Source organism: Synchiropus splendidus, chromosome 9 (assembly GCF_027744825.2).
Source record: "Synchiropus splendidus isolate RoL2022-P1 chromosome 9, RoL_Sspl_1.0, whole genome shotgun sequence".
NCBI classification, from domain to species: domain Eukaryota; kingdom Metazoa; phylum Chordata; class Actinopteri; order Syngnathiformes; family Callionymidae; genus Synchiropus; species Synchiropus splendidus.
In genome coordinates, this window is record NC_071342.1 from 11,075,536 (window position 1) to 11,099,489 (window position 23,954).

The 23,954-nt window shown below is 43.7% G+C and overlaps 1 protein-coding gene across 1 annotated transcript in view; it reads right to left on the reverse strand.

Annotated features, from left to right (window-relative positions):
• The window catches only part of zgc:171482 (zinc finger protein), a 59,669-nt gene extending 39,081 nt beyond the window's left edge, over positions 1-20,588 (reverse strand). The window contains exons 1-3 of the mRNA XM_053875779.1: positions 20,183-20,588; positions 6,611-6,727; positions 1,078-1,170 (exon numbers count right to left, since the gene is read on the reverse strand). Of these exons, the coding sequence (XP_053731754.1) occupies positions 1,078-1,170; positions 6,611-6,721 (204 nt within the window). The 5' untranslated portion in view covers positions 6,722-6,727; positions 20,183-20,588. The remainder of the gene's footprint in view (positions 1-1,077; positions 1,171-6,610; positions 6,728-20,182) is intronic.
• Positions 20,589-23,954: the final 3,366 nt, after the last annotated feature.

Genomic DNA, 23,954 nt, shown 5'->3' on the forward strand with positions numbered 1-23,954 from the left:
AAAGGTCGACGAAAAAAATCCTCCATATTGACAACCTCACTGTGTAATGCCTTCGGAGTGAAAATGCGTTTCTTCGGATTCTGCATTTTGGGATCACTTTTTGTTAAATTAAAGACGTTCTTGTTATTCAGACGCTTCCCGCTCCATGAAAGATGCCATGGTTCCCCACTAGGGACTCACATCTTGTCAAAAGCCACTGAAATAAGCAGGATGACGATTCATCAATCTACTTGTGTTCCGCTGGTTTCTTAAACGTTGAACTCCATCAGTTCAAAAAAAGTCTGCCATATGGAGGAACAAGGACGACGTGGCTGCCAGGGGGAAACGCAGCGCAGGAAAATAACAATAATGATGAACGAGGGTTAATTAACGCTGTTATTCCTCTGTGTTTTGGTGTTGTTTTGGGAGAGACTCCATATTCCTGTCCTCTCCCAGATAAGCGCTACAGATGATTTTGCCATCAGCTGTGCTCTCAGTGTGAGGCTCCACTGTGTTGCTTGTACAACTAACCAGATAAATGAGGCAACACAATGTTCTGTCTCCAGCACAATACTCCATTATGTTTCTTTTCTCTTCTTTATTTATAGTTGTTTACCGGCACTACTTTTCCTTATCTTCAGCGTCTCCTATTGCTTCAGTGCAACACGCACAGGCGTCGGATTTTATGCCCGACCTTCACCATCCAGCAATAAATTCTGAGGCGTAAATGCTACTGCAGCGATTGCTTCCGTTGAATTGAGCAAACAAATGGGCAGTGTTTACCTTCACACTCAAAGAAGCACACATACTTTTCTGGCGTTGCCATTTCCATCTGGTCTGCACTTGACAGATACGGAGCTACTTTGGCAGTGAACGCCTCGTATAAATCTCACCAGAATTACCAGAGCTAATCTCTCCGGAGAAATGTGGAAAACAAACAGATCAAACACTTTTCCTCATGAGCGTTTGTCTGCTGTGGCCCAGGCAGCTCTGGACGGGTACTGGATTAGAGGAAGCCTCCAGGACGAGATGGCATTCTCAAATAAATCCTCTCATTTTCATCTAGAAAAGAGTCACCAAACAGACACGAGAACGTACCGGGTTGTCTGGCCTCAGTCTCTTGGAAGGCGGTCCGCCGTCTTGAGGGTGAAGCATATAAAAGAGACGCACCTTGTTGGCATGTTTCTTGCTCTAGAAGAGACACAAAGAGAGAAGCGGGTCAGCCAAGTGGAGTTTCATTGGGAAGGACGAGTGCCAAAGATTCAATAACAGCGTTTCCACTTTGGCAGGACATGGAACTTTATTTCTGTCTCACTTAATGATGTTGTTGCTCGTAACAATGCGATCTGACCTTTACGGAAGCTTCCAGTGCGAACAAAAAGGTGGGAGGAAACTTAAGTGCAAACCTTGTTTTAGACATCAGTTTGTCCTTCTACCCCACTTGTTATTATAAGTCTTACAAGTCACTGATACCGATCACATGAATTGACAATGAATGACCTTTGTGTAGATGATGCGAAAAAATGAACTTTTAACTCAAGTTTTTGTATCCCTCTTCAAGGAGGCAAAAATAGAAAAACATTGCTGAATGCAGCAATGTCAAAAGGACTGAACTGAGAAACATTTAATTCGATGTGAGACGTCGCAGGTGAATCTCTGGAGACTGTGCTATGTCTGTGAAATATTTACATACTGTAGCAGGACTCCGATTCACGTGGCTAAGAACGCTGCACCTGACTCCAAAACAGCGACGGATCCTGTCTTTTCCGTTTCCGTCTCCACGTAAACAACACCTGAGAAAGGCTGCTCATCGAGCTCGGGGAAATTACTGATTATTTCTTATCATTCCGAGTGCCACGCTCGGACCAGCGGGTGTTGCTAAGCGTCAGCTGCGCTAACAGCCTGCTGCTGAGGAAACAGCAGTCTCACTTTCATGAGCCCAGAAAACTCTCTGTGTTCCTTCAAGTGTTGGCGCTTTAAATGGTGTGTTGAATTTGAAGGTGCTTCCCTGCACAGCATTTTCCAGTGCATGTGCAGCAGGATGCACACTTTACATGACAGACTGAAAGACCCTCCACAGCAGACATGCCGCTGCTTAGTGAGCAGCGAGTCGGGAAGAGCGGACGCATCACAACCAGCGGGGGGGCTTCATCATAGCGCCGGCTGTCGCACGTGACTGGCTGTTGTGATCGGCAGTGACAGGCAGTGATTCACCGGCATTCACCGATCTCGCTGAAATCGACCGATCAGGATCGTTGACAGATCGATTGATAATGTACTAATAAGTACATTATAAGTCTTATAATGTGAAGGTAGGGAAGCTTCGAACTTTGTTGGACCGTAGTTCACTGGACTCATAGTATGAGAACTTTTTCCTTATATTTTTAAACATGACAGAAGACCCAATAAGGCGAAAGAACTATGCAGGAGAGCACAGACTTCATTTGCATCCATATTGAGATTTCTTTTCCTCTTACTCAAAATGACTGCCCAATATTTAACTTTTAAAAAAGATATTTTTGTTGGTTAGCGACATAACTCCTTGATACATTGATACCACTGAGGCGTCTAACAGGGAAAGCAGGTGGCAGAAATAATTTTGAATATAATATAAGGATTTGTTCCTTGTCCTGTTATCAACACTTTCTGAAAGAATAATTGAAATCAGTTCATGAGTTTTTCAGTTGTTTCATAACAGGCAGATAAGTAGAAACGCTGAGGTAAGATGAAGCATACACTTTTAGAACGTACACCATTAGTATTACTTCAGTGTGGTCATTTCATTAAACATGTTTTGTTCCATGTCTTCGCTTCTTTCCACTGAAAGGTCATGAAGGACAGGTGTTGAGTGGCGAGGGACACCCTGGACAGTACATCAGAGGACACACATGACACACTCCTATGGATGTTTTAGAGCCATCAGCCAATTTTGTGAACTGTGGGAGGAATCATACACCAGTCCCAGCGCTGCCTTTAGAGAGATCACCGTGTGAAGCAAAACAAAAGGGTGTCAGCAGTAGTAGAACAGACGTCTACACTCAATAAGATAAATGACTGTCAGACACCTTTGTGGTTCTGTGTTACTGCATTTTCTACCAATGCACATCATTACTGATGATTTGAAATGACAGTGAAGTGTCCTTGAAGTCACCAACTGCCACTTAAACGCAGAACAATGTCACTATCGCTACGCACTGCGGGGGAACTATCACTGCATGTGGACGTGTCAAATGTGCTAGTCATGTTTCAGTACAAGGTTGCCATGGCGTCCTGTCCTTCTGTGTCAGAACACTCTTCCCATCTACATGAATCTATTGACCTAGAAAATGAGGGAACTCAGACTACATGGAAAGGCGCAAGTACAACACTACAATAGACGATATTTCTGCTGATATTTTGCAGGACAACAATTTAAGAAAGCGTCTTTATATCTTCATTTGTCGTCCTCCCTAAAGGGGGAAAACTAATCCAGATTCCAATCCTCTGAAACATTCACTTGAATCTCTTCAATAGTTGCCCAAAGCCCAACAAGTGATCTCCATTTTTAATAGCGTCAATTAAGTCTCATTTTCAGCTGGACGTCTTTGAAAACTGCGAGTCTTAAAAAAGACATTTACGACATCATCAGATTAAACCACGCACAATTCTTCCTAAACTCTTGTGACTTTTACGAGTCAAATGCATTTTGTTGTTGATGTGTGTGTGTGTGTGCAAGTGAGTGAGTATATCCCTGTGTTTATAGGTGTGTGAGTATCTGGCCATGCAGTTAATGGCCCTGGGATGTGGTGGAAGAGTCTCGCCGTGGTAACCTTCCTCTGCCCCTGAGTGCTCCACTAACACTAATGGACGAAGCTTGTCTCCCCGTCTCTGTGCGTCATAACAAGATGAAGGAGTCGCCCACCAAAACTGCCAGTTCATGACAACAAGTGTACGGGATCGGTTTAAAATGTCACTCTGTCCCTGGAGTGCAATGTCACTAAGCGTTTCTGACGCTTCATTGAAATGCTAATAGTTACACATAAAACAACAGCATACTTTAGCATGGTCTCGGAGAGCGAAGAGGGCTCTGAAACCTTTTTCTCCTGTTGTGAACTGTGGAACTAGACACAAAGGAAGCTGTCCGAACCACCACCAATTATATGCATGCCTGCTGTCAACTGCTCCGCTTGGCATCACCGCTTGCACTCGAACTGCGCATGACTTTTCAAAAGGGTGGTTTTTGCGAACCCGGGATTCTACACTGGAAGGGTTTTTCACAACCTGCATGACCACCTGGATTCCATCCTTCAGCCACATGGTTTAACTATTCAGTCTCTAAATGCCTTAGAAACTTAGAAACAGTTTACCTTTTTGGGTGATTTCGGATTGGGCACTCTGATTTCTTCCCACAGGCCAAAAGCAGACAAAAGTTAACTTATGAATTGCGTGAATGTGTGTGCGGTTGTGTGTCTGAATGTACCCTGTGATGGACTGTGGTGCGATGACACACTCGGGACGAGTCATAATAATAGAAGGAAGCGTGAATTTCACCTGAGGAAAATAAAATGGCAAAATATATGGAAGCAACTATTTAAAAAACAGCAACTATTTAACAAAACAGATCACGTGTTTTCAAATTACCTAGTTTGTCCACGCTAAATTTGGTGGGTTGGTTGGTTTTAACTGCTGCAAAAAAAACGCCATGTTCATAGCCACATCCATGTTTCCATTGCGTTTAAATACATTTGATCACATGAGATTTGATCTTTAAGAAAAGACCATTTTTCGGAAAGCGCGGCGGCTCTCATTTAAGCTAGTTAACATGTGGCAGAAACCCTGGACTCCCCACATGTTGTCAGTCTCTCATTTATTACTTCCACTCAGCACAGAAAAATAGTAATAGAAGCGTGGACTGCAAATGTTGCTGCGTACGTTTGGACAAAATTACGTAAATGCAAGTCTATAAAAATGTTTTTTTAATGATCGTTTTAAAGGGGGTCATTTCAGATCTCCTCTGACTGACTTGGGTTAGAGGGTTGAGGAGACCCCACACAGACCCCGCACTGTTGTTGGCTATTATCGTCTGTACTGTGTACTGATGCTCCCATCAGCAGGCGCCATACGCATAAGGATTCTGTCCTTGCACCGATCGAAAAGCGCATGCTCCAAGTCATAAATCTTGTGCGATCACGTGATAAAATGAACTGGAAACATCAGAACATGCACAACTCACTAAAACTTAGACTAAAGTAATTTTTGTTTAGTCTAAAAGACCAAACTAAAGGTGCTGCACACTGAATTAAAGTTTGCTGCCTAGAGGTGGGAGCCAGGGTGGGATGGTTACAGATTGGGGTGACATTTATTTCTGATGATTTTCATTTTTCTATTGTCACTAATTCCAAAAATGTCGAAACCATTCTCTGCTGGATCACTTCCTGATGGAGTACATTCCGCTCCAGAGCACAGCTCCGGTCTGGAACAATTGGTTCTCACCCCACACACATAGATTTTTGGTCGGAAATATTGAATATATTTAACATTTACGATTGTCAGACCGAACAGGACAGCTTTTCAAGCCACAAGCCACAGTCAGGTGCACCACAGAACAGCTCCTTATCACCCAAGAGCAGGCGCAAGCAACGCCCACCCTCATCTAAAACAGAGGTGGGTAATTGAATTTCTAAAGGGCAACATTATAAACTGTCCTGAGGGGCCCTCATGCCTCAAGAGTGGCTATGAAACATGCCGGAAAATATCTTAAATATATAAGTAACAAGGACAAAATGGATCTGAAAAAAAGTGCAATAATTCCCCAAAAACTTTCAAAATTTTTCATTTTACATGTGTTTTGAAGAACAAGAAATACACAAATAAAAGCAAAAAGCAGCAAAAACATAGAAGGAAAGTTAAGCAGGAAAATTACAGTCCCACATGTCAGTTGTGTCTGACCTCAAGAGGGCCACAAAAACACACGCAAATGGCCGCACGTGGCCCTGGTGCCACACTTTGCCCCGGTTGCATCAAAAATGACAAATCCAGCATCCACCCTTCTTTTTTCCTGCCTTGTCTCTTTGACTGACTGAGCCCTCCTGGTCCAGCCAGACGCTGAACAACGGCACTGACTCAGCTCCCTCCATTACTCTGCCTCGCTCAAGGCTGCCTGTTTTTGTCTGACTGATTACTGTTAAGGAGATGTTGCTGGTATTGATGCGTGCAAACATGTTGTCTTTTGTCCTCCTTAATTCTCTCCAGATATGGTTATTGTCCTATTTTTTTTTCAACTCCAAATGGTGGCTCTCAGCGAACAATGACCCAAATGAAGCGCACACACAATAAAGTAGTGCGGCAGACTTGTTATTAAATGTCCATTAATGAAATGACTCGGAGGAGGACTGCTGAGAGAAGTCAAGACAAGCAATTGTGTGTGTGTGTGTGCGTGTGCGGTAAGAAGGCCACGCTGCATTAAATATATGTATTATTAAAGAGCGCTACTTTGACAGCACAAGCACGGATTTGTATAAATAAGACTGATGTGATGCGTTGTGCTGGACAGGATCTTGGGGCGGTTCAAGTCAGTCGTCTTCCTCTGAGCCTTTATTCATTCAGCCTTGCATGTTTAGAAGACAGCAAACAAACGTGGGGAAGGACTCACCTCGTAATGTGCAGTGCGCTGGGACTCGGAGATGAGCTGAGCGTTACAGATGTTGCAGTAGCTCTCCGTGAACAAGCCTCCGTCCACGACGCCTGCCGACTTCATCTTCATCTGAGACTGCAATGACACGAGATGGTTCCCTCAATTCAGCGAATGATATAAAATGTCACTGAACATTTTTACGTCGTGGGGCATCAACATGTTTCGTATCAGTTCAAAGATCATTTCCATTGAGCATGATGGATTCATCCTGACAGATCATCCTAAAATGTCCTGATCCTTTCTGTCAGAACATCCCTTCATGGATGCTTTTGGCTCATGTCCCAGAAACAATATGCTGGGTGTCGGCTTCATTTAGTTGTTTCATCAACTTCTGAAAAATCGTTTAACAGCATGCCCTTGGTTTTTGTGTGTGTGTGTGTGTGTGTGTGTGTGTTTTGAATCAATGCAACCACGAAGACAAAAAGATCAAAACCTCAAGTGATGATACACGCTGAACACTATGGAAGCGATGGGCTGATGAGGCTTCATGAAACAGTGTCCTCATTTTCAGTAGGTGGCGCTCTCTTTTTAAAAAATGATGAGAGGTTTCCTTGACATGGTGTTTCAAATCCAGATATATATTAGGGCAGTGAGCACCATCTAGTGGGCTCTGAAAATGAGGACCCTGTTTCATGAAGCCTCATCAGCCCAGCTCTTTACGTGGATAGATATATAAAGTGGTACCTCGGTTCTCGAACACAATGCGTTCCACGCGGCCGTTCGAGAAGCGATTTGTTCAAAATCTGAATCAATTTTTCCCATTACAATAAATGGAAAAAGTCAAACATGACTTTTGCTACAAGGGAAGGAAAATGTTTTTACTCCATTGAAACCCTTATGAATCAACACGCCTTCAAGGGTGCCTTGAGCGTCTGGATGGGACGCAGAAGTCCATTTCCCACTGTCAGTACATTACACCATGGGAGTGAGGATGGGTTGGTTTTTACCGTGTGAACGTGCTAGCTGGTTCAATATTATGTTTGGGGACTAGAACCAGCACCCGTGGCGATGCTAATTCCTATTAAAACAGGTGTTGACTTGACCAATTCATTCTCCATTATTTTCATGCTCTGCGACATCAGATATTTATGAAAACACTTTTTAGTTTCGTTACATTTGAAGGGAGACTACAGAGCGATGACTGGTGAGACAGTCGTGCCAATTTGCTGTCCGTTGCACAGAGAACAAAATGGCCGCCTCGATGTTTGGTATCACACAAATTCCTTATTTTGACATTTGTTTATGGAATCAAAATGAGCAAACTTATAATGAGCAATAGCTGGTTGTTTTACTTGGAGACTTGGTTTGTGTGGATTAAGTGTACTCTCAGTCTACATCTACAGCCAGCTACACACAACGCCCCAATATAACTTTCGGAAAAAACAGAGCTACAATTCACACATATTTAATCACAGAAAGCACTTAACTTTTCGGGACATTTTTCCAAGAACTCTGCAGAAATGAACCATGAAACTGCTAATATGAAAGAGCTCCCCAGAGCCTTTATCCTCCGAGGACAGCTGCTAATAATGAGTCTCCAGCACTATTTCCTGGTGAGAACCAGCATCACAAAGACATCCGCGCTGTGATTACCAACCAGTAAAACCATGGAAACTCGAGTGCCCCACTGGGAGCAGTGAATGTGGTAACGTAACAACCTGGCAGTGCCGCTTTACGCTTTTACACCAAGTACAATAATAGAAAAACGGTTTAATGATGGGCTCTTGGGCCCCGCGTTCAATTTTCGAGCCTCTTCATTATGTGCGCCCTGTGGGCAGATTGTGACAGGGTGACGGTGAGTAACAGGTCTGCGGGGACGAGCCCATGTACATCAACCCTTTAACTGGTTGAAAGTTTTGCCGCTATTAATACGGCGAACCACATCATTCCCCCCCAAAACGTGGATGAGAGAGCAGCCAGGAGCCTCGAAAACGGCGTTGGATAAGAACAGAGGGGTTTAAGTTCAGCGTATAATGAATTTTGTGTTCATTTTCAGTGACACACACCTTCGCATAATTAGACTCCCGACTTTGTTTGGCTCACCCAGGACCCGCAATTAAACACGCAACACAAACTCCATTATCTCATTGCACTTGCCCACGACCTTCAAAGGCAGAAAATTAAGCAGGGAAGATGACATTTGATCGGTTGCTTTTATCACTTCCCGTGTTCGGGATGTAAATTATGCAAATTTTAAAATGTCTGATGAAGGGCTGCTAACAAAGCGGAGAATTCTTATCTGACTACCTGATCTTTCTGGGGATCTGCAGGCTGAATTAAGTTCCTCTGACCTCTGACACGCACTAGCATCACTTATACTGATCATTCTGGCGCCAATTCTTAGCGGCAATGAGTTTTGATTCACAGCACGACACAGAGAAACATTATTATAACTGTTCATAGTGAAGGAGCTTCTATTTAGCTTCTATTTCTGTGAACAAAATGATATTCTGTGTGAAAAGTTCTCACTTGTGAGACAGTGAAGAACTTTCTTATCGAATCTTCTTGTAAGTGACACAAGAGAACCATTCATAATGCAATAAAACAAGAGTTCCTTTGATCATATTTTATTATCTCGCATAACGCTGTTTTCTTCTTGATTTTTTTGTCCTTTGATGTTTAGAGAAAAGAGAGAATACTGTATCCAGTATATGCTTTGAATTGTGCGCAACATAACTCATAAATCAACCATTTCATTCTACAGCGAAGCCTGGATAAGTCGATGCCCAGCGGCTGCATGTGACCCCGTACCAGGGTCACAGTTTAATCACAGTTTGCATTTTGCTCTCACTCTGGTGTCTTGGGGTCAAGTGCAAGAGCTTCCACGAGATCTAGTGAATTTGTGAGGTCAGAACTTTTTGGATGTTTCTTTGCCATGTTTCGCCACTTGCTGAGCGGTCAGCATCCTGCCACCGTAGTAACCCCAACCCTTCACCACAGGGATCACGGCTCGGCTGAAGCAAGGACCACCACATTGAAATCTAAGCAAATATAGAACATTGCATCCTCTTTCGCATTTCGTGTACGAAAAAACCTCCAGAATTATGGGCTGAACATGACGTTTTTTGGCTCCTTCAGTGGCTCCAAGTAAAAAGGCATTGGGCACAACTGGAGAAGTCGGAAGAATGTCACAACACATGAAGAATTAAGAGAGCATGACAAACTCTGACAAATGAGCTGTAGCACCACTCGCATTAGATGCAGGAGTTCCAAAAAAGAAGGTCTTTGCTCAGACGCCGGGAGCGCCGGAAGACAAAATGAACCTGAAGGCGACTCTCTTTTCAGAACACATCAAGTATTCAACGTGCGTGTGAGCCCATCTGAGATCTCCGCTCTGGCTAGGAAGCCGGCACTGGATGGAGCAGGTGCTTTTACAGCCAAGCACTCGAGAGGTATGGAGGAGATGTCTTTATTCATTCTCCAGTTAGTCTGAGGTTGTTGTTTCACTCGCCTCTTCTGCTATTTAAAGAAGCGTCTGTGCATTAACTCAGTCACGGGATGTGAACAGTGACTCACCAGATCACAAGATGAGAAAATTCTGTTTAAAAATTACCTAGAAGAAGGCAGAGACTTGGCTGAACTTGTAGCAAGTGGGTCAGTCAACTTCTAGGTGCCTTTATGGCAAAGGCTTATGGCTTGTTTTCACTTGCGAGTTCCAGTCCCATTCCAGAGGAAACACTGGTTATGAATAGTTTCACACCAGCTTCCACTGGCCAGCGATTCCAGAACATCTCACTTGCTCATGCTCTCTGTTTTCCTGCTCCCACCTGAAGTCCTAGATTTGCATTTTACCCTCAATTTGCTTTTACTCCATGCTCTGGCTAGTATAGTATAGTGGTATTCTGTTCCCACATTTGCCTTGTCGTTTTTTTTCCAGCCGCGATCTCTAATTGGGACATTACAAGTTGGTATTGGTTTGGTGCAACGACGTGAAGACTTCACCACGAGCATCAACATTTATCAATGCGGTCGGGGGCGAGCTGAAGTCAGAGGACGGGATATTACCGGTGCAAAGGTAAAAGCGGGATGCCGTGCCAGCGTTGGAAGTCTGTGAGAAACTCTCATGAAAGACGTTTCTTTAAGGTCTTGTCTGGTTAAATTGCAGACTTGTAAAATGGAAAGGAATGGATTTTGGAAGGATGACAAAGACGTCTGAATCCAGGTCACATTCACAGTCAGATTCATGAAGAGAAATTAGAGTATTTTCTTGCACTTCTTTAACCATGCGAATCAAGGATCTTCAGATTCAGATGTTTTGTGTATGGATATGCCCACATCATGACCACTGAGATAATGCAAGGCTAAGAGTGTGAGTGATGTTATCCTTATCATATATTAACCAAACCGTATCGACACATTTTGCCAGTGATGTAACCGTCACAACAGGCAATGGAGTATCAAGGCCAAACCAGATGCACGACTGAAGCAACACGAAAAAAGGTTGTTGGGTTAATAACATCGAACCTTGTGTATCTCAAAGGCACTCAGCAGTGTGACTTTGATGTTTAAGCTAATCAGCATATTTTCCTGCGCGCGGCGGCTAATGTTATTCCGTCTGTCCTATTCGCTCCGAAATGAACCACTTTCCCCCTTTGAACAGACACAATCAAAGGTACTAAAATGAAGGAATAAACGTCTTCAAAGTAAATCCAAATCCTCCTCTTCTTTTCTGCCCAGCAGGGTATCACTTTGTGCGAGAGTTGCTAAATTTAGCAAACAACATACATTTATTTGGGCAAGTGTTCTTTGTGAAGAAATGAGGGAGGTGAATTTTTAAGAGCATGAAAAGCATAGAACAATCGTTTAAAAAGTCAGCAGAAGAAAAGGTGTTAATACAGACTGAAGCATTGCATCTGCAGCTCTGGTCCTCATCGACATCATTCCATCCACCTTCCAACTCTAATCCGGGCTCAGGTTATGGCGTAGCAGTCGGCCCACCCTCTCTTCTCCCGAGGACCCACCCGCAGCATCTCACCAAGCCTCACCGAAAGTGACTTCCTAGGATCTGATCTACTCTTCCCCCCCTAAGGGAGAAGTCCTCACACCTTCACCGTAGTTGCTTCAGTTCAAGCCAGTGTGAGTGTTTCCACCACAAGTTTCCAGAAACACCCTGTAGAAATGCTGTAGTTAACAGCAGAACAAAAACTGTGAAGGTCCTTATGCATCTATGTATACAGCAGTGAGACGGCAGGCTCTAGTACTACATCATCAAGTCGCAGTAAAATGGGTGTCAAATTCTGCTGACCCTTTCCATACTCTGCTGCTGAGTGCTGAACATGGTTTGATCATGTCTCCCAGACAGAAATGGACACGCCGTGTGTCTTCAGATTACAACTGCACTTGGGCGTGTGAGCACAAGAATGTGTCATGGTAGAGGAGGTGGTGAAACTGTTCATGTCTGTGGCATGTAGTGTGGCGATGGAAAGACGGGTGCGAGGATGTGGAGACGACAAAAGAATGAGTGGTTGCAGCAGACCTGAGAAGACAAGTCGACAGTAGCAGATGATCCTGGGGGGTTATTGCAAGGAGACAAGGGTGGGACACAGAGGTGTGAGACTGAGGGGAGTGAGGAGAGACCTCCTTCTGGGGGACTAAAAATCAAGCAAAACCCTCAAAACTGTCTTTTACAGAAGTCCCAGATAATGTGAGCCAAAACTCACCATTGACCAAAACTAAGAAGAACAGCCTTTTTTTGGCATCGGAATTCTTTTTTTTTGGAAGGGGGCAGCAGTGAGGAAAGTTTATAAAAGCTACAAGTGTAAAAGTAGAAAAGTTCAGGTATTTGTTCCATTGTTTTAAACTTTCAAAAGTCAAGTATAAAATATCTCGATACAGCATGTCAGACAGTTGCTCAGTACAGCAGCTCCTTCTCTTTCTCTGGCCTTGAGGGCAGCGATTATTCATGAGGGAGAGCATTGACTAGACTTCTCTGTGCTGGAGAGAAAAGCAGATATGCTTCTCTTGTGAACTTTACCACCAGGACATATTGTAGCTCTACATCAAGTCAGACACAACAGCTACACTTCTGTGGCGTGGATTAACGTGTTAGCTCACTGTTGACATTGCTGCTTAATAACGTGTGATATTCTCGTAAGAAAGACAATATTTTAATGCCAATACTTGGCAGCACAGTTCAGGTTGCAAACAGCTCCCCTTAGGGTTTAGAAGCTTTGGAGATATTTAAGCATGTCCTGGTTCAGTGACAACTCCAGACCATTGCCTGGGGCTGATCATGGTCCCGAGTTTTGAGAGGTGTTCTCCTGGAGCTCTAGTTTCCTCCCAATCCAAAGAGTACGCCTGACTATAAATTAGCAGTAGGCACGTGTATGTGGGGACGTCATGTCCTAGGGTGTCAAGGTGGGCGGGGCTCTGACTCCTGCGACCTCAGAATACCCAGAATAAACAGAAAGTACAAATAAACACCCCCGACATTCATGTATTGAATCTTGATTTCTGTTTTGAGACAGAGAAATCAATCTATCTATCCATAAACCCCTTCAATATATTCAAAGATAAATTCCCATTCTACACTATTTTAAGGAAAGTCAGCCGCCCAAAGCAGAGCGCGCGCTTCTAATGAAGGTCAAAGTTTCCCTGAGCAGACTCCAGTTAGCTCTTCTCACCGTTCTTCCAGGTCAAACCCAGGTGAATACAGCAGAGATCCAGACCTCAGTAACTTGTCTGAGGCTCACACTAACAAGCTTCAGGTCATGGTGGTCCTGTCGTCCTCCTCTGCTCCATTAGATGCCAACGGTATAAATAGCGAATCATTACTAAAGGCTTCAAGACAGAACCTTCGGAGGGTGAATAAAGTCAATTATGGCGAAGGAACTTTTTTTTTGCGCCCGCCCCCCCATCTGCCTGGATGTCTGTCGTTACTTGAAGACTTTAAGGGGAACTTGAGTTAATGGGGGGAGACAAAACTCCAATGGGGATGTTGTGTATCCGTGACATACGGAGGAGGATACGCCGGCTGCTAGCAAACTGTTGGGGACTCCACTTCCATTTGGAACTAATTGTGTTGTCGCACATTGTGCTCAAACCCATAGAAAAGCTTGGCATTTATAGTTCTCTCTTCAGTGAACAACACTGAAGTACACTTCAATGAAGATATAAAGCTTCAAACTATGAAAGCCAAGGAGCTTTCACTGAAGCAGTGCTACAACACCAATGCCAGCATGACTGGAGCAGGATAGCATCAACTGCCTCTAAAGAAAACAGTAATTTCCAGACTAAAAGCCACTACTTTTTTCTGGCGGTCTGAACCCTTTGGCTTATATGATGCACATTCTGTAGTATTTGGATTTTTACAGGGTAAAAAGCGTTTTATAGGCCAAAATATTGAGCCTCGTCACATAAAGCCATGAAATCTCCGGCTTTATATTCACCTTAAAGTGCTCAAAACTGGCAGTGGTGTCAGAACTTTAGACACATGGGTGAAAACAGCGCATTTTGAGTGTTATTGTTTAATGTTTTGATGCTTTAAAAGATGTGAGGAGTTCAGGATTCAGGTTCAGAACATGGCTGAGTTTGTTTCATGGGTCAGTCTCCGTGCTGGATCCGCTTACAAAACTTGTTTAGAAGTGATCCTCACCACTGACCTTCCTACAGCACAAACTGCACCACTGCACCCGCAGTTTATACTGCAGACCGGTGCAGCTTATGTATGGACATGGTCTGTTGTCCTTTTTAAATTGAGTGGGTGCGGCTAACATTCTGATGCACTCTAAAGTCCAGAATTTAGGGTACATCAGAATAAAACCTGATATGTTGACAAAGATAGCTAATATTAACTTCAACCTTTGCTCTTAATTTTTTTGTAATAATTTGGTTTTTCTTTTCATCTTGAACTTTAAATTGTGAACAAATTTGGCGTGTTGTTGTCACACTGCAACTTGTGAAGTAGTGAGTTACAGTATCCACCACGATCTATATGTCTTTATTAATGCCCAAGGTTTTATTTCTAATAATATAATCATCGAATGAGTTATATTGGCATCAACAATGCATCAACAAACTGTCAATTGTTGTGTGCCAGAGAGAGCTGAGTGTGCTTGTGTCTGTTTTCTTGATAATAGCTGCTTGGCATGTCTGCAGGCTTTTGCACAATAGGCCAGAGGTGAGAAAACGTATCCGCCTGCTTTCTGTAAATGTCTTTGCTGTGAGTCTGGCCCAAAATTGTAATCACTTTTCACAGTGTTAGTGAAAGATATGATCAGTTACAAACACAAGTCTGTGTTGTCTGGCAGAACTGAACACTTCCCAACTTGAACGCAGCATCACACTTACAATAAATTAATGTGGAGTAAACAAGTGAGTGGCTTGTCACCGTGGCAACAGTCGTGCACTGTATGTGCATTGATAAACAAAACAAACAGTGTTAAACTGGACACACAATGAGCAAACAGCTTGACATTCACGTGCATAAAGAAGTGAGCAGTGAAAATGTGTATTGTGTTACAAAGCAGAAAGACGAACTGCGCCTCCCCATCTGCCACCAGGTGGGAGAAGTCCTACTCACTCGCACTCGCAGTGCTGCAAATGACAATTTTGGCGAAGATAAGCCCGATCAGCATTGCTGATTCAAGGCCTTCTTTATGTGTGGGGTTGTGAGGGCTTGGTGGGTAGGTCTGCATCTGCATCGTCTCCATGGCAATGACATTACGTCGCCTCACAGGCCGGGTCATGTGAGTTCAACAACCACTTGCATGTGAGCACAGCTCGTTTTCAGAACCTGGACGACACAGGTCGGAGGGAAAATGACATTCCCACAACACCTGAAAACCTTCAGGAACGTTCATAAAAAGAGGGACACTTGAAGTACTTCCTGCTTTAAATGACACTACTGACAGGAGTCACACTTCACTTGCGAGTGATGAGGTGAATGAAATACATGGTTGACCTACACGTCAACCAGTGTATCGCACAAAACTCTTGCTAGGAACATTGTTTTCAGAGAGATTTGGAAGCTGGAGGTAGTGGAAGCAACTGAGATGTTCTTTTTTTTCAGTTTTAGAGTGCTGTACTACTGCTCCAAATGGTGGAACTGACTTGTCATGCTCCCACCTACTGATGCAAGTGACTCACAGCAACTTTTACAGAAAGGCTTCCTGAATCCCAATCTACCTGTCTTCTGTCACCTGGTCGTTTATTTGTTTTGATTTGTACGACAATCTAGTGCGGCACGAAAGGGGGCGGAGCTAAAAAGCCACAGATGCTGCTTATTTACAACATGGAACATAAACAGTGGTGAGTGGATCATATCCCTTTATGTTAATGGCAAAGGAGACTCTCAACAAACTTTCTTAAGCACCACAGATGAGGCGCCGTGTTAAGTCTGGGTTGTCCAGGTTGGTCATCACCCTCGCTGCCATCCGAACCTCGGAACAGCCTGAGATGGCGCCTGCTTCAACTTTGCTCTCCAGACAGGAGAATAGTCGACCGATATCAGCTGGGTTCTGAGGTCTGCTGTTGTGCCATTGCTCCAAAAGCACTGACCTTTTCATAGTCTTCATTGTAAAAGTACCTCAAAGGACAACTTTCCGATCTCTTCTCTGCGATTATTAAATCACAGCAGAACAGAATATTTCGTGCTCAGTGTGGGAAATGACTGAAGCTCGCAGCAGCTCACCTGCGTGCTGTATATATTTAAGATTGCCAAGGCGGTGTTAAAAATGCGAGCTGCTTCTAGCACTGCTCACACACACAGACAGATTAATAAGGTGTGTGGAATGAGCGGATGTCAGCCTTCATTCACATCTGCTCGCCAAACTGCCGTCCACTCTTCCCTCGTATGTTCCTCTATTTGGCACCGCTCCAGTTTCTAAGCACAGCGATGGCGCAAAAAAAAGAAAATTGATTTCTAAAGAGCCCTCTCTACCAGGCCTGGATATGAAAAATGCAACCAGTTATTCATGCCACGCTGACATGAACATAACATGACAGCTGTCTCATGTTTAGAAAAACCCTCTTTTGTCGTCGACGTCCCAACATCTCACGCCGTCGCTGCTGCTACGAAATGGGCCGATTTAACACCATGATCGTATAGACAGACCTCGGTGGGTGGCTCTAGATTAGCTATTATGCTGTTAATAATGAACTCACGCGGAGAAAGGTCAAATAGCCCACACACGGATCCCCTCCCTTCCAACACACACCGATTTATGCTGCGCCCATGTGAAGATGAACACAGGCAGTGGAAAGGTCACATCATACTCAGTGAGAAAAGAGAGGTTTGAAGAAGATCTGTAGCCTGTTGCCATGGAGCAGCACACACAGACACACACCTACACACACACACACACTGGTTTCATTCTTAAAGTCGTGGAATCACAGTTGGACTGCAGCCTTTAAATGCTCCAACAAACCAGGTTGGACTCCACTACACACCGTACCAGTGACATCGCAGATGGGTGTGACAACATGGTGAAGACAAAGGGCCGCTAGCAAGTCTTCATCTGCGCTGGGAGGACTGTGGTTCACTCAAGGTGGATTGTGTGTTTGTTTTGTGAAAGGAAAGAAAAAAACAATGCGCCAACAGTTCTGTGTTTAACCCTGCTGTCGTAGTCAGCCCATTACAAGTCTGTCAATCAGCCCCTGAATTCTTCAGGTAATCATCCCTGAAGAGCGGCTGCAAATTGTCTTCTGGTGATTTCCATGATCCCGCGAACCACATTAAACAGTACGTCGAAACCGAGACAACCACGTCTTGTGCTGTTCTGCTGTCTGCTTCATGGATTGACAAATCTGATCCAGTTTTCACTGCAGTCCCGACTTGTAGTCTTGTTTTTTACCTGTCTTTTTGTCCATGTACTTTATGGTTGAAGCCAACTTCTTTGCCATTCCTCCTCATCCTCTTTCACCCCTGAAAGTCTCCAGCTCCAACCCTCCTCCTCATCCAACACTGTCCCTCTTCTCCACGAGTCCAAACTAGCAACAACTTTGCCTCTAAATGTCTGTCCTTCTAAATTCTAACGGTTGTTCTTGCTTGATACACCCAACGACGACCTCAGTGTTCTTCAAGTCTGCTCTTCAAAAAAAATGTACATCCCCCCTTCCATACATGAGCGATTCCTTCAAGTGCAGTACTCAAAATTTGCTGTAAATGTCCAAAAACATTTTGCCAGGTGCCACTGAGGTCATGAATTCAGCCAAATATTTGTTCCAACATCTGCAACACACTGTTTTCTATCGGCACCACTCTTCAGCCCCACTGTACCTTTTCATCCAGAAATGCTCCTGCGATGAGCAATGCCTCACAATACTCCCTTTTAAAACCCTTCTGCTTACATTTACACTGGAAGAGAGTCATTTTAAACCCATCATCAGACACCTGCAGTTTCTTTCATAAACCTAAAGGCCAGAATGTAAAATGCTTTACTGGCCAAATACATCTTTCGGTGCAGGGCTTCCGCTATGATGGTAGCACACCGCCTCTGCTTAAATGTGAGCCACCATGCTTTCAGAAAAATGATCTCTTTTTTGAAGATAAAATGTGATCAAAAGAATTAAAATGAAATTGAAACATTGAAACAAGCAGGACAGTGATAAAGCATCATGGAAGTGGGGGTTTTCTGCATGTTTTTAATGGAAAAGACCTAAAAGGAACGCCATAATAATAATAATAATAATAACAATAACTGAAATTGCACATCCAGCAGGGAGTTTCAAGTGAGAGCAGAGCGTTTGTGTGAAAGAATCACATCGGAAATTCTTCATGACTTTGACCTGAAGTGTCGCATTTGTATGTCAGACACATCAAAAATGAATTGAAAATAAACCTATTTGAAGCACCTTCCTTCTGTTAAACTTGTAGGAAACAGACCTTAAAAAAGACATTCTCAACAACTCCAACATTGAAGAATGTGTCACATAAAATCATGTAGCGGACCATAGTCAGACCCCGGGCCGCGAGTTTGACTCCTTGGGCACTGATTCATCAAATGATCTGAGGTTGTTTGTCAAAGTTGCAGTGTCACCACAGAGTGCTCCACTGAGCGGTTGCTCCGATAAAAGGGTTTTGCATTGTTTTCTTTTACACACATAAACAGCTTCTTAAACAAACGTTTTTCTACACCCAACCCTTGAAATACCTGAAAGTCAACGGACTATTGATTCAGTTTGCTCAGAATAGTTTGGGGCAATAACGTTGCACTCAACACATCTGTTGTCTTATTGATGACGATGATGATGAAAGGCTGAAGTCTCATTTCTCCATCAATCGGCCTGAAAAGAGAGTCAATGATATCCTCCATATGATCTTGTGTCTGAGCTCCAGACTGGGATCACGCTGCTGTCAAAGCTGGGCAAGTAAAGCTGACACCAAGTTCTCTTCCAAACAAGTTCAGGCCAATCGCAGACACCAATCAGCGAAACCTGAGGCGGAAAGTATCGAACCTGATCCATTTTTATATCAAACGCTTCTCAAATTCCTGGACCACGTGGTTGTAATGGAGACGATTTTCCAAAGTGCTGCGTAATAAAGTGAAATTCAACTTGCTGTGATGCAGGTTTGAATTCAAGATCAGTGTTTGAGCAACTCAGGATCAAGTGAGTGGTGGTTAAACTCTGTCTCAACAAAGCTTCTGAACATCTCCTTTGCCTCAGCGTAGGACCATCCTGACACACGGAGTCACCTCCAGAAACGGCTGGCCCTTCACTCAAACACCAGCGACACTGACCTCACACATGAAGTTCCCTCTCTGGAAGAGTGTTAGAGAATCGTGATCACACCTTGGCGGCTGGTGAAGTGAGCCACTTGGTCTCAGCGCTTCAAATTTACTTTCTTCATTTAGATTGTCTGCTTTAATTACCACAATAGCAGTGTTGTTAAATTAGAAAAGACCTCAGTGGACTTCTCAGTCTGCTGAGCTCGGCTCAGATGTCTGACACAACACTCACGGTGAAAATTCAAACTCCTGCATGAACAGATCAGAATGCAGTTCACATTATTTCTCAGAAAACGTCGTACTTTTTCATAATGAGAATTAACTACTGCTCCGTTTTATCAGCTAAAAATGAAGGCAACATTTAAAAATATGAATTGGAATGTAATAAACTCCAGGATGTTTCAGTGTAAGGGCTCTACCTCGAATACACCTGATCAATTCACACTGTTTGCAGGGTCTGGAGTCTATCCCAGCTACTCGGGGTGAGAGGCAGAGGCAGGCTTTGACAGGTCACCAGTCCATAGCAGGACCGAACAGTCAGTCGCCTGGTCTTGTTTTGCTGCTTATTTTTAATTGCTCTTGTGCCTATTCAGAGCGTCTATACACTTTTGTTCACCTTCCTTATGAATAAAGTTTTACTGATAGAGAATTTTGTGCACATTTGTTGCACACCGTCTTGAATAACTTCATGCATTTTTAACTACATCATCTCAGCAGCTCAGGTGAAGTTCATCAAGAGGTGCTGTGCGTCAAAGTTTCGGGAATAATCCATGACGACGTGAGGGTCAGACAGTCCCATGTGAAACAGACACAGAGGTCAAACCTGGTCAATAAGAGCGGCGCTTTGACAAGCATCACTGACCTCTCACAGAGGCGCTGACTCCTCTTCCCGGACCCGAAAACCATCCGACAACCGTCAAGTCCGTCCAACACCTGCGCCAAAACTTCACCTGATCCGATATCAGCGCGCCAAAAAAGTACTGCGATGATCGAGGTTCCGCGGACAGGAGAGTGGAAAGTGTCGTGATGCGCGTGTCCCTCGCTCGCGGCTGCGCTTCCAGAAAAAAAAATAAAAAAAAAAAAAGAAAATCTCCGCTGTCTCCCCAAAATCTAATCCACGACGGGAAGAGGAGCAAAAGTATTCCAGCGGGAAGAGCGGCGCAGGAGCGCGATGGTCTCTGACATGTGGTGAATGAATGGCTGAGCCTGGATAGTCGCGGAGAGAGCGAGCGAGTGGGAGCGCTGCTGGAGTGAGTGGGCTTCCGCACCCACAGAAATATCTCCTTACATAAAATGATCGGGAGCCGACGGATGATTTAATAATGACTGCGCGATCGACTGCTCGCGTTCAGTGACGTGATGCACATGCTGCACCTTTGCTTTTTATTATTATTATTGATCTCTCATCATGTTCTGTTATTGATCCTGAGTGACACCTCGACATGTTCTACAGCAACTTCAAGAACACCCCAGTCGAGGGCAGGAGCTAGACCTCGCCCTAAACTAAGAAGTGTGTTAAACAACCAGAGAAGCTGAAACTGAACATGGCTTTAATGTTTTGTGATTTTGTGCCGGGTTGAAACAATGTTTTATGACCTATGACCTTCTGGTTCTTCTATGCCTCTGGTAACAAGAGGGAGCATGGGTCCAACTTACTGGAGGTTTTATTCTCAAGCAGCTGTTTTTGTTTTGATGTTTGGCCTTGCATCATAGCGAGGTTTCTCAGATTTGGTGACATGATGTCTTGCTGCATTTTTGTTTGTTTGTTTTTGAGAGATGCCTGAATAATTGACCCTCACATGTTTTGCTCCATCAAATGTGGTTCTTGGACACCCACAGACAGGCAAGAAATATACCATTTTTAAATGAGTACTTTGTGTTATTGTAGGAAGTTCCATTAAGGAGGATGTATACTGTATACTAGCCAATAATAATCAATAATAACACAGTAGTAATCCAAACCATGGCAGAACTAGGGAGATACTTCCTTCCTACAATGTGGCTGGTAAAATGTGGCATTTCAGTTTGGCATCACTTCCTTTTCACGTTGAGCAGAAAGTCAAATTTGAGCTTCAATTTTTCCCCTCAACATAAGCATTGTCATCACCATGTGATATTCGCGTGCCACTAGTGGTGTACGAGGCCCCCTAGTGGTCGCCTAGAGCCGCCATTGGAAGCCTGACCCTGCTTATCAGCTATATGAAGCATTGAGTATTGACTCCACATCAATGTTGCAACTGTTAACATACACCAGACATTCACCCTGGAACACCCGCAAGTTGGAACTGCTGAAACAAGGTGAACGACAGATGCATTATTCATGCTATTCATGCTACACTGTGCTGACATCACATTCACTGCTGGTGACCTGTGCTGAAGGAAAACCGTCGGACGATCACAAGTCAATCTGTTAAACTGTTGCAGTGCAATATGGGGCTCATGTTGCAAGTTTATTATGATGGGAGGTACAAATAGAAGCTTCCTAGAAAACCTGTTAGCGCTTTCCCCCGAGCTCGCCAGTGCAGTTTAGTATCCCAGTTAAACTACGCCCAGTGAATCGGAACGTCATTCAGAGGAAACCAACGACTGCTGGCCTTTATACGCTACAGTGAATGTTTAAAAAGGAGCTGAATATTCCCGGTGCACAAAAGGAAAAATGTCGTTATGACCCCTCTATTATGGGTCCTTTCTGTCCGATTATTCCGAGTCCTTTGGAAATGCCACATTTCCTCTCTTGTCTATGGATGAGCGTTCATTGTGGGAGAATGGCGGACTATTACACGCTTTCAGAAACTGTGACAGCAGCCCTCAGTGAGGAAGCCAAACACTTCACAGCTCAGACAATGCACTCAGGCAGAAGCACACACACACGCACGGCAGAAACCAGCGCACACTTGCTGGCTGACACAACGCGCATCAATGAGATGAAAGGGCCAATTTATCAAACTAGCAGCTAAAAGTGAAGGCCGACTTGGCCTGAAGATGTGGAAAACCCGGCGCACCAATCCGAGCGCTCCACTTGGGAGGGTATTTCCACAGAAACATATTTATGCTTGCCGAGCGGCGATTTGTCCACATAAAGCTAATTTCTCCATCAGTGGATGGTGAGGTTTGCTGAGGTGTTTTTGTTGCCGTTTCCCTACACATTTCTCATTAAACTGGAAAAGAGTAGAAAAATCGATCGCTCATTCCAGGCTTGGTGAGATTTACAAGTGCTAACTAATCTACTGCTGGAGTGACGCAGCGTCACGGGAAAGACAAAGTAGAAGAGTTTTGTGTTTGCTTTTTCTCTGTGTGAAAGTTTGAGCTCCCACAAGGGAAAAACAATTCCTCATTCTCTTTCGCAGATCACATCTGACAGTGATGGAATTTCGGCTCGAGTTCAAATTGGAAGACACAGCAACAGTCAGAGTGAAATATTGAAATAGGTTCCCAGTAGACAACTGCACAGAACAAACCACTCATCTACTCTCTGCACCGCTTTTCTAATTACATTTTTAAATGTAATTTTGCTAACTTAAATAATGTAGGCGTCATGTTGTTGATGTTCTGTCGTCGTAAATATGAATTCAGTTAGTTGGTGTGGTGTTGAGGAATACAGTGTCCACGCTCTGAATATGAGTTATACTTTTATGAGTCATTTGAAACATCCTATTTTGTTTGCATGGATGTGTTACCTCTCACCTGAAGAAGTTGAAGCAGCCTGAATGAGCGATAAAAATAAACTGGAGTGCACAGCTCTCTGTTTATCATCGCAGGAGGTTTTCGGTCCAATTAAGTTTGAGTGTTTTCTACTTAAATGAACAAGCCCCTTCAGCATTAAGGCAAGGTTGTTTTTTTTTTTTTTCAAGCAGTCCGTCTCCTCAAGTGTTCTTGTCCAGGTGGAGAGAACCTTCCAGAGAATGTGGTGGAGGGAGACAGAATGAAGGGCCATTTATGCTCAACAGTACATACAGATCAGGTGCATTTTGTCCATATTTCTGCACGTTTCCACACAGCAAATTCTTCTTCCTCCAGCTATTTATACAGTATATACCTCCAGTATATATATATATATATATATATATATATATATATATATATATATATATATATATATATATATATATATTTATATATATATATATATATATATATATATATATTTATATATATAGCAACAAAGGCCCATTTATGCTCCCTTTTCCTGCAAATTTGTACACATCGACGTTGAAGTAGTTGTAGTAGTGTAGTAGCAGTAGTGTGTTTTTAACCATAATTCGCTGTGTGAATGATCCTGTTCCTCCAACTGTAAATCCATCCATTGTCCTCACCAAGCTGAGGATGATGATGTCAGTGGCTCAGCCTCACAGCAGGAAGGTCGCAGGTTCAAATCCAGCTTGAGGCGACTGAGTGCGGAGCGCACCTGGGTCCCATCTGTGTTGTGTTCCCCCCCACCCCCCGCGTCTGAGGCAGACACCCAGCGACCCCATTGTAAGATCGGTGATGGAATCCTAGCATCAGTGTGTTTGAAGGAAGCAAATAACAACGGGTGGATTTTCTTTTGCTCAGCCACAAGGATCTTGAAGGGTGAAGGACGGAGATTGAGTTGTTGCACGTCTTGCTCCAAATCTGTGGGAGTGTTTAAATTTAGA